The sequence below is a fragment of the Chrysochloris asiatica genome, unplaced genomic scaffold (assembly GCF_000296735.1).
Source record: "Chrysochloris asiatica unplaced genomic scaffold, ChrAsi1.0 scaffold00014, whole genome shotgun sequence".
NCBI lineage: Eukaryota > Metazoa > Chordata > Mammalia > Afrosoricida > Chrysochloridae > Chrysochloris > Chrysochloris asiatica.
Genome location: NW_006408532.1, coordinates 15,502,639 through 15,514,465, shown reverse-complemented (window position 1 = coordinate 15,514,465; position 11,827 = coordinate 15,502,639). Strand labels below are relative to the sequence as shown.

Here is an 11,827-nt window from a genome sequence, read left to right as displayed (position 1 = left end):
CTCCATCTCTCCACATCATCATCTCTGCCTCCATCTCTGGCGTCACTGTTTCTCTGGGTAGGGTCTCATACTCCGCTCTTCTCCCTTGATGGTCCCAGGGACCTCTGCTCCTGGACTGCAAAATCAACCACTCTCCTCCTTTGGCTTCAAAATGCCTACCTTTACATTTCCAACCCTCACAGTCAGTCCTGATAACAATTATTCACTATTGTGCCACATGAGTGCTATCCCCATGTCCTTTCATCAGCTCTGCCCAGACAGATTGGATACTACACAGTGGAGAGTCTCCCTTCCTCTGCACCCTCTTGATCTAGGCTCAGTTCTGGGTAGTTTTGCCTCCACAGTGCCTGTCATGTCTATTTCTTTCTTTCCCTCCTCACTTACCACCATTAGGCCTTTAGAACTTTGGTCTTGAGTTACTGCAATTATCTTTTATGATACCTTTCTGCCTCTTATTTGCCACTTTCTTATCCACTTTCTATGCTGCAGTTAGGAGAATATAGTACTGCTCAAGACACTCTTCTTCTACATAAGAAATTTTTCAGGACTTACAGTATGAACAAGGCTACGTAAATCCTTTTCTCCTAGAAACCTTCACTACCCAGTAAGAAAAGGGGAAAAATATATATGAACTGCATTTATGGTGAAAATAGGAAATAGATTCCCCAAAAATTTGTATATGCAAGATTACGTGGGAGGAATGGGTAAAAGCTGGGGAGAGAGAGCCCCGCAATGGCAGGTCTCAGAAAATGCCAACAAGCATGTAGCTCCTGGGTGTGTGAGATACCCACTAAGGTGTAAGTTCTTTCCTCTGTTGGAAACAGCAGGTCAAGAATGAGTGTGAGATAGGGGCGGCGGGAGCCACTCAGACCCTGATGTAGGCTTGCAGAAAGGAGCAAGTCTTTGTGATAGTTGAAAAGAAATCCTTTCAGTTGTGAAAAATATCAAGGCTGGATCCATTATAACCCAACAGAAGAAATAATGAATAGGAAAGAACTAGCACAAACGGCATACAGAGATATGCTAAGAAAAAAATTAAGAACAGAACAAAGACTATTAACAAAATACATTTTACATAAATGCTTCTGAGATGCAGCTGAGCGTTATGACTCATTATTCCCCCCCACCCCCAGAACTATATTTTTTAAAAACTCAATTAATTCAGTACTTCAAAAGTGGGAACACCAAAACTCAGGTAATTTTAAGTTGAGGCAGCAAACCAAATGTGAGTGGGCCTGAGAAACAGAGGAATCCTGGTGTGGCACTGTGGAATGAAGTACTGGACCATAAGGTTGGTTTGAACCACAAGGTTGGCAGTACAAACTCAGCAGCTGCTCCTTGGAAACCCTATACAGGGTCTCTGTGAGTCGGACCTGACTCGACAGCACTTAACAACAACAACAACTGAGAAACAGAAGGAAAGAAATCATTGCTGAATTACAAGTGAAATGGAAAATGGTACAAGAGCTAATCTACATTGTGAAAGATCCAGTTCAGGACAAAGAGAGTAGAAATGTGGACAGCCAACAAAAATGAAAGAAAATTAAAGAGTTAAGTTAGGATTGTTGTTGTTGTTGTTTAGTGCCATCGAATCAGTTCCAACTCATAGCTACCTTCTATAAGGTTTCCAAGGAGTGGCTGGCAACTTTGAACTTCCAGCCTTGTGGCTCAAACTGACCTTACGGTCCAATGCTTCATTCCACAGCATTACCCAGGACTCCAAGTTAGGATTACAGAGAAATATTTATAGAAACCCAGCATGAACATACTTGGTGTCTCCAAAGAAGAAAACCAAAATAATGTAACAGAACCAATACTTTAAAATATACTCACATCATTTAGAAACACAGTTTGAGAAATATTATATACTTTTTTTTAAAGCTTTTATTGTGAATTGCGTGATGCTTTACATGACAGAACATCGATTTTACACTCAACTAATTGTATTTTAAGGAGCTCTGGTAGCATAGTGGTTACAAATCGGGCTGCGAACCTCAAGGTCAGCAGTTCGAAACTACCAGCTGTTCCATGGGAGAAAGATGAGGTTTTCTACTCCCTTAAAGATTTACAGCCTTGAAAACCCTGTACAGGGTTGCTATGAGTCAGAACCGACTCCATGGCACATAACCATCACCAACAAATAGTATTTTGTTTCTTGGAAATGATTACAATTCCCTCCATGCACCATCAGTTAACAGTTGTTGTTAAGTGCCACCGAGTCGATTCTGACCCATAGCGACCCTATATAGGGTTTCCAAGGAGCAGCTGGTGAGTTTGAACCACCGACCTTGCAGTTCAAACAACTTTGCTGTCTGACGCATTAGCCCACAGTGCCACGCCGGGACTTGCCTCTATTCCCTCTTTTTTGTTTTTCTGATGTACACAAAAACACGCAGGAATATGTAAATCATTTAAACAAAGGGCACATTTTGCAAGCCAGTCTCCTGCCTGCCAGCACACAGTGTTTCTCTTTCCATGAGTTTAGAGTCCTCACTCACTCTATCTCTCCATGCCATCACCTCTGCCTCTATCTCTGATGTGGCTGCTTTTCTGGATAGGGTCCCATGTTCCACTCATGCTCTTGATGGTCCTAGGGTCCTCTGTTCCTGGACTAAAAGATTAACTACTCCTCCCTTTTTGTTATACATCTTCTACCTTTACAATTGTGACAATCACAGTCATGAAAACAATTACTCACTATTGAATCAAAAGAATCCTATCCCCATCTCCTTTCACCAGACCCATCTAGAAAAGATGAAAACTACTCAGTGGGGTTTCTACCTTCCCACACCCTCCCCTCTCCCCACTGCTCTGAAACTAAACTCCTTCTTTTTTATTTTAATGTTTTATTGTGAATTATGTGATAGTTTACATGGGAGAACATTAGTTTTACATTCATCCTATCTTATATCATTTCATTGCCATGGTTACAATCCCCTCCATGCATCATCAACCAACCAAAGGATATACACTACAAGCCTGCTCCCTGATCATCAGCATACAGCCCCTCTCCCTCTCTGTGTCTAAAGTCCCCAGCTGCTCCATCTCTCCACGTCATCATCTCTGCCTCCATCTCTGGCATCACTTCTTCTCTGTGTAGGGTCCCGCTCTCTGTTCTTCTCCCTTGACTGTCCCAGGGACCTCCGCTTCTAAACTGAAAAGTTAATCACTCCCCTCACTGCTACAAAATGTCTACCTTTACATTTACAACCCTCACAGTCAGTCCTGATAACAATTATTCACTATTTTATCACAAGAGACCTATCTGTATTTCATTTCATTAAACTCCTTGAAAACTTAAAAGCCAGCCACTTTGTGCCTTTATAGCACCCCCACTTTAGGTAGTCAATGCCTAAGTTGCCCGTCCCTGTCAACCCTGTGAGAATGTTATATACTTTTAAAAAGGAAAAAACATTGAACTAGATATTAAAAGCTTAACCTTACACCAAGAAAAATAACTGGCTCAAACATTTCCTAGTAGAATTATTGGATATCAAAGAAAAATAAGAATACTTTGGGTCACCAAGAAAAAAATCAAGTCTGTTATAGGGTGAAAAATCAAGTTAGTCTTAGACCTTTCCATAAGAACATCCAATGGCAGAAGACCATAGAGCAACAGATTTTATACTGAGTCACTACCGTTCAAATATAAAGACTATTAATAAACAATTCTAAAAATTGTAAAACTCCAGGATTATTGTTTCCATTGTTGTTGTTGTTGATGTTGTTGTTAAGTGCCATCCAGTCGGTTCCTACCCATAGCGACTTTGTGTAGGGTTTCCAAGGAGGAGCTGGTGAGCTGAACCACCAACTTGCATTTCAAACCAACCTTGCAGGTGAGTGCTTATCCTACAGTGCCACATCAGGACTCCTTTGTTACCATAAGTCCTCTAAAAATAAAAATATTTCAAAATGCTATAGAACAATTCTGCTAGCATAGTGGTTATGAATTGGGCTGCCAACTTCAAGGTCAGCAGTTTGAAACTACCAGTGGTTCTGCAGATGAAAGATGAGGCATTCTGCTCTGGTAAAGATTTACAGCCTTGGAAACCCTATGCAGGGTCACTATGAGTCAGAACAGACTCCAAGGTACTTAACAACAACAACAGAACAATGCAACCTACCAACCAAAAGAAATTTGGGAACAAAAGAACCAATTATGAGCATGCATACTAGAATGTAATAGAACTAAGTGTTTTTCTGTTTTGTTTTTTAATGTAAATATAAGTAACAGAAAGGAATGTATATATTAGCATAACAATATAGAAATAATACCCAAAAAAATGAGAGAAAAAGAAGGAAAGAAGACTGGAGGTACAGCTGCCAAGTTCTAATGTGGCACTGTAGGGTAAGCACTGGACTGCTAATCACAGGATCAGGGTTGAAACCCACCAGCTGCTCCTTGGAACTGTGAACCAAAAGGCTGGTAGTTCAAACCCACCAGCTGCTTCTTGGAAACCCTGTACAAGTTTGCTAGGAGTCTGAATTGACTCGATGGCACTAAACAACAATGAATGAGAAATAATTCAATGGCAGTACATTTTTTATCTAATCTAATTCTTAACCTTGGCTTCATATTAGAATTTCTTGGGAGTCAAACTTTTCAATGTCCAGGATCAACGAAACCAGGATGTTTGTGGGTGGGACCCAGGTGAGTATGTTAAAGCTCCCCAGACGATCCCAATGTATAGCCACAGTGGAAACAAAGCGACCAGCCACTGAGGTCTACTCACGCCTGAGGGTTTTCTGGCAGGGTGTTCAGGACTAAAACTATGACTTCCCCAAACTGAGATGGTTGTTCACTAATCCCAAATCATCACCCAAACCATTGCTGTGTATTTTCAATTTTTGAGAAATCAAGACTCATTGGCTTTTGCTTTTACTTGACAATCTAATTACATTCAGACCTTAGCTCCCATTGACCTCAGTGACTCCTTCCTGCTCCGTGTTCTTGTTTGCATTTGTGCTGCTGCTACTGACATGGGCGACATACAAATTGTTAGCATACAAATGGCAAAAGGAAGAATTAAACTATTACAGCAGACCAGCAATGAACAGTAGAGGAGGTAAAGAAGCCAAGGAAATTGTGAAGTGTTATTTTTCCAAAAGCAATCCCAAAAAGCCTTCACTCCTTTTATCCCCTTCAAATTGATGACATTCTATTTTGACACCAGTCCTATTTATCCCTTGTGTATGTCAGTAACCCTGGTCTAAATCCCTGTTATGTGAGGAGATAAGAAATCTTTAATGGAAAGTTACCTGCGTGAAATGAGTAAGTAGCCATCATTCCAAACACTAACCAGTTTACTACGAGAGCTTGGTTTATACTGACCTCATCGAGGTGTGACCAGCATCACAGCTCTCTAGGTCCTGGCTACTCAGCATGTGGACCTCAGATCAGCTGCATCATCAGCATCTGAAAACTTCCTAGAAACTCACACTCCATTCCAGACCTGGATTTGGATTTGGAATCCCTAGAGGTGAGACCCAGCATTTAAAAATGATATTCAAAGCATTCTTCTGCATGCTGGAATTTGAGAAGTGCTCTAGGAAACATCTTGTTAGGTGAATTCTTAATGTCAATATCCCAAAGCCCAGAAGGAAGAAGGCAGGAGACATGCAGCACAGAGGCTCTGAATGTTGCAAATGCCTGGAGATACTTTTGAAATATCGATGTCTACCTTCAAGCGAAAGCTGGACAGTGAATAAGGAGGATCGTAGAAGAATTGATGCCTTTGAGTTGTGGTGTTGGAGGAGAATACTAAAAGTGCCATGGACTGCCAAAAGAACCAATAGATCTGTTTTGGAAGAAGTGCAGCCAGAGTGCTCCTTGGAGGCCAGGATGGCTAAGCTTCGTCTCTCCTACTTTGGACATATTGTCCGGAGGAAACAATCGCTGGAGAAGGATGTCATGCTGGGTAGGGTGGAGGGTCAGAGAAAAAGAGGAAGACCCCCAACGAGATGGATCAGCCAGGTGGCATCATTGATGGACTCAAGTGTGGCAGCGGTAGTGAGGTTGGCCCAGGATCGGACATTGTTTCGTTCTGCTGTGCATGGGGTCGCTATGAGTTGGTTCCGACTCGATGGCACCTGACAACAACAACAACCTTCAAGCTCACCAGATGCTCTTTGGAAACCCTGTACAGGGTCGCTAAGGGTCGGAACCGACTCGAAAGCATTTACAACAACAACAACAACCTCCCACCCGGACAGTGTGGTTGAGCTGGTAGGAGTGCAGCCTGGACATATTGTTGTTAGGTGCCGTGCCTGGTCCTACACCATCCTCACAATTGTTGTTATGTTGGAGTTCACTGTTGTTCCCTGGATATGTTGTTGTTACTAAGCGTCATTGAGTTGATTCCGACTCAGAGCAACCACATATGAGTTTCTGTGCCTGTAAATCTTTGTAGGATCAAAAAACATCTTTCTCATAAGGATTGGCTGCTGAGGCTGAACCACTGACCTTGTAGTTCTCAGCCCAGTGCTTATCCTATGGAAACACCATGCTGCCTCCATGAGCATGGTGTTGTTAAGTTCCGTGAAGTCAGTTAAGACTCATAGCGACCCTGTATAGGGTTTCTGAGAAGCTGTATAGGGTTTCTGAGAAGCAGCTAGTGAGCTTGAACCACCAACGTTGCAGTTCAAACAGATCTTTCAGTCCAGTGCAATAACCCACAGCACCACACCAGGGTTGGCTAGGTGATTCTAATGTACAGCCAAGTATAAGAATCAGTGACCTAACTTAATTACCAGCAATCTCTGGCCCTGGACTCCACAGCTAAAGAATCCAGAGGAGCGGGCAGCATAGACTTTGTTGTTCTCTCCTTCTTTGTCAAAAATCAAAAACAATGATGATGGCATGAAAAACTCACAAGATCTAAATCTTGCCTCTGAATGATGAATGCTTATTTCATTGACCCTCTGTTAGTAGCTGTGTGGTCTTTGGTTATTTGCTGTAACCTCTTAGGATAGCAGCATAAAGTTAGGCAATTATTTAAGCATTTCTGTATGACTCAGTGGAATCCCTGGGTCAAAATTAGGGCTTTGAACCAGTTCATTGTGGTTCCACCCCATGCTGAGAATGTGCAGATATACTGAATCAGAATCTACATGGTCACAAGAGTCCCTGTCAATTCCTATAGAATAAATAATGTATATATTGTTGTTGTTTGTTGTTAAGTACCTTCAAGTAGCTTCCAACTCATAGCGACCCTGTATAGGGTTTCCAAGGAGCAGCTGGTGAGCTTGAATCGCCGACCTTGCATTCAAAGTTTAAACCAACCTGGTGGTCTAGTGTTTCGTGTTTATCTTACAGCGCTACACTTATTTTAACAATGTGTAATTTCTGAATAAGAATCACCTGAGAGTCTTGATAAAGGGTAGATTCTGATTAAGATTATCTGGGGAGGGGCGAGCGGGGGTGGCAAGTAAATTCTTAGAGAGAGGTCAAACCAGAATGAACTCATGGGAAGCCATGGTGAAAATGGTGAACATGCTCAGCTTGTTCCAAAAAGTTTGGAAGTTCAAGTCCACCCAGAGGCACTTCAGAAGAAAAGCCTGGTGATTTACATCTGAAAACTTAGTCACTGACAACCCTATGACATATAGTCCAACTCTGATACACATGGACTAACTGTGAATTGGAGTGGATTCAATGGAAGCTTAGCACTGCTCAGTAGAATACTTGGTGAATTACTAAAACTGTTCACATGTAAATTGTTGTTGTTGTTGAGTGCTATCCAGTTGGTTCCAACCCATAGCGACCCTGTATAGGGTTTCCAAGGAGCAGCTGGTGAACTAGAACCGCTGACCTTGCAATTCAATCGACTTTTCAGTCTGATGCATTAACCTACAATGCCACCCCAGAAAGTACACTTATATAATTTCATTTCTGTCTCACAACAGCCAAGCTGGGAAAACATGATAATGATCACTGTCTCCATTTCAAAGATGATACAGTGGTGGCATAGAGAAGCACGCAATGACAAATTCAAGTCCAATGATTGTAACCCAGCATTCTCCCTGCCCCGGTGTGGCGCTGTAGGATAAGCACTGAACTTTGAACCACAAGGTCAGAGGTGCAGTCATTCAAACCCACCAACTGCTCCATAGAAATCCTACACAGGGTGGCTGTGAGTCGGGACCGACTTGGTGGTACTTAACAGCAACATCCTACTTGAATTCTTGGCCTCACATCCAGTTGTTTGGCAGACTGTATTTATGGATAGAGTGCATTGATTTAGAACACCACTGTCCAATAGAACTGTCTATGATGATAGAAATATTCCATATGTACAATATCCAAGGCCTAGTGCTCTTGCATGACAATACACATCCCCACATCTGTGCACTCACTGTTGATACTCGGCAAAAAAAAATTTACTTTTGAAGTGTTAGGCATCCTGGCTACGATCCTGATCTTGCCCCGTCAGACTTTCACCTGTTTGGTCCCCTAAAAACAATCCTTCGTGGATGAAGAGTCACCTCTGATGAAGAAGTGAACACAGCAGTGCATGCGTGGCTCCCAGTTCACCCTAAAACATTTTTTTAATATGAAAGCTTCATGACAGATGGACAAAGCGTATTGCAAAGCAAGGAGATTGTGCTGAAAAATGATGTATTTGTCTTTTCTAAGAGTTGATTCAAACAAATTCTTTAGCCAGAGTTCAGATCAGTTTTCTCATCCCAGCACAATGCACACAGCAGTTTCTCACCATACAAAACAAGTTCCCCACCCAAAATGTCACTGTTGTTGTTAAGTGCCATGGAGTGAGTTCCTACCCATAGCGACCCTGTATAGTGTTTCTGAAGAGCAGCTGGTGAGCTTGAACCGCCGACCTTGGGGTTCAAACCAACCTTGCAGTCCAGCTCACTAACCTACATCACTACACCAGGCAGAACGTCAATATTGTGCCTCAAAATCTTGATGCCAAGGCTGTGAAACTCTGTTGTTAATCTGAGTTTGCACCTCAGAAAGAAAGGGTCATTGGGTGCTTGGCAGTGTGAGTCTTCTTGGGGTAATAACTAATCAATGTTTTCTGTCTCCCACTTGTCTACACACAGGAGCCAATGCCTCGGCCCCAGACCAACTGAGCTTAGCTTTAGCGTGGAACAGAGTCGACATCGCTCGCAGCCAGATCTTTATTTATGGGCAACAGTGGCCGGTAGAGTATTTGTCGTCCCCTCTGAAAAAACCCTCCTGCTTGGGTGAGAGTATTTGTTTAAGGAGTTTCCAAGAGAAGTTCAGGAAATCCCTGCCTGTTTTTTTTTTATGTAGACCTGCCTCTTTTAAGACCAGTCTCTTTCTCGTCTTTAGGAAGCTACTGCCACCTAGTGGAAGTTACGACTAAGCACAACGCTAAACCTTCTAAACTTTCCATTTCCATCATTGGTCTTTAATATTAATGTTCAGCTACAAATGATGGCATTTATTTTAATAGGACTGAAAGAAAGACAACAAATCCATTGCATTAAGTAAAATTAATGAAGAAGTGGCGTATCAGTTGTTCTTGGTGGTCTATTGGGGGTGGGGTGGGAGACGGACGAAAGGAAGAGATTGCTGCTTCCATGTGGTGCCACCCCATGCTGATTTATGGCTGGGTCAGAACTCAGAAAGGCAGATTTAGCAGCCCTCAGTGTTGGTGCCATCTGGTCCCGGTGGCTGAGCACGGGTCCTGCCTATTGCCAAAGAACAGCACAGAGCACAGCAAAGCTTTATATAACTGTTCTTGGTTTGTTTCCCTCAATTGACTGAACCAAAAATAAAAACCGGCCATGGGTGGTGTATGCCTGCATCCCCAGGAGACAGCCTGGTATCCTGAAGGGCACATTGACAACACATGCAGGTCTTTTTTAACCACTTCCTTTCCCCTCGGAGAACTTCTGCCTGGCGTTGGGCATATGTCTTCATTTAGTGTTAGCAGACTGCTAATGGTAAATTGTTAAGAGGCACTGTAAAGTTTGTGAGGAAAAAAACATGTTAAAAGACTAGGCAATGACAAATACAAATGCTGTTACTTTCATAGTTGAGTACTAGAGCGTATTGAAAAGCAAGAGTAAGACGCCTTGCTCATCTTACCTATTTCCATAAGGAGACCCATCATCGCTCCGTGGTCCTTTGATCTGTTTTTTTAAGTTCCTGTTCTAGACTCAGCCTAGTTGTCAGAAAAGTGTCCACTTGGCAATCACTAGGGTTGCAGAAGTTTGGTCAATGGGTTGGAAGGAAGATATTCTTCAAGCCCTTGCCCCTTTTCAGAATCCAGGAAAGAGATTTAGGGAGAGAATCATTTTTGGAACATTGGCTTCTATTTTCAAAGACAGGGCTCAAATCATAGGAAAGAGTATGATTTTTCCTAAAAATGGAGCTACGTACAGTCTTGTCAGCATGTTCCCAGATGTGCTGAAGGTTTACCAGATGCCAGGACCATCCATTTCTAAGCTGTTCAAGTGAATATTAAATATTAAAGAATTACACCCCCACATCCTGGAACAGACTAACTCAGTGACTTGATTTACAGGTGGGGTCTCTGGAACAAGCCATGTTGGATGCCCTAGTGTTGGACAGAGTGGATTTTGTGAAATTACTCATAGAGAATGGAGTAAGCATGCACCGTTTTCTCACCATCTCCAGACTAGAGGAATTGTACAATACGGTAGGGCCAAGCTAAGGCGCTTTAATTTCTCTGTGTTTTCTGTTTGACCTTCTCCTGCCTCCTACATGCCTGTGATCCTCTTCCCAGTTGCATGGTTTCTTCCACACAAATACTCCCATAGACCCTAGCCAACAAACACCAAGTCATGGGGTTCCACTTGTTCTAACTGCTCAGTTGTTAACATGGAAGGCACAAACAAACAAAAAGTATGTGATCACTTAAAGGAAAAGTTCTCAGATTCTTATACAAAGCCGCAAGGCTCTGGATTAGAATCCACTTTATTTTGAAACTCCGGGGGTTCTGGAGACAGTCAACAAAGGAGGACTGATTTAGCCCTAAGCTTCAAAAAGAGGCTAAAGACTATACTTACATTTGTTATCCTCAGAGCTCTGAAGTTCAGTCCTCTCCACTCTGATGAAATAAAATGTCAAATGCTGCCTATTTGAAATGACTCAAAAGGATTTTTCTGATTTGTCTTTCTTTATTTTATAATGACTTATGAACTCACTCACTAGGAGAGACACTAAGTATAAATCATAAGACAAACTCCATTTATGAACTTTTTCAGAACATTCAACAAGCACTGAACCAAGTTAAACGAGGGAAGATTGTGTTTTCCCATATCACAGATGAGGGAACCGAGTCCAAGAAGTAAATTGAGTTATTTAAAGTTATTAAACTCCTAAGTAAAGAATGGGAACAGGGTGAAGCATTATAGGATAAGCACTGGACTACAGTACTGGTCAGTTTGAACCACAAGGTCAGTGGTTCAAACCACTGTATAGAGTCAATCCTCAGAAACCTTGTATAGGGTCACTCTGAGTCAGAACTGACTGGACAGCGCTTAACAACAAACAACAGTAAATAAAGAAAGAAGGTAGTACTAAACCCAGGCTTCTGTCTCAAAGATTCTTATTCCCCTCATTTGTCATGATGCTTCTCTGTTCCCCTACCTAGAACACAGATGGGACAAAGCTGATTGGTCTGTTCCTTGCCAGTGGTAGACCAGAAGGATGGTATTAGACAGCATCATATTCTGTTTGTCAATCTTTCTGTAGGGACTAAAAAACAGGTTAGCAAAGTGGCTGCTTACTCCACAAATTCTTCTTGGTTTAGCATCCTTGTTGTTGTTGTTGTTAAGTGCTGTCGAGTTGGTTCCGACCCATAGTGTCCCT

The 11,827-nt window shown here is 42.2% G+C and overlaps 1 protein-coding gene across 1 annotated transcript in view; it reads left to right on the top strand.

The window, feature by feature from the left end:
• TRPM3 (transient receptor potential cation channel, subfamily M, member 3) overlaps positions 1-11,827 on the top strand; it is an 805,178-nt gene that overhangs the window by 642,345 nt on the left and 151,006 nt on the right. The window contains 2 exon segments of the mRNA XM_006834915.1: positions 9,064-9,164; positions 10,518-10,652. Coding sequence (XP_006834978.1) covers positions 9,064-9,164; positions 10,518-10,652 — 236 coding nt within the window.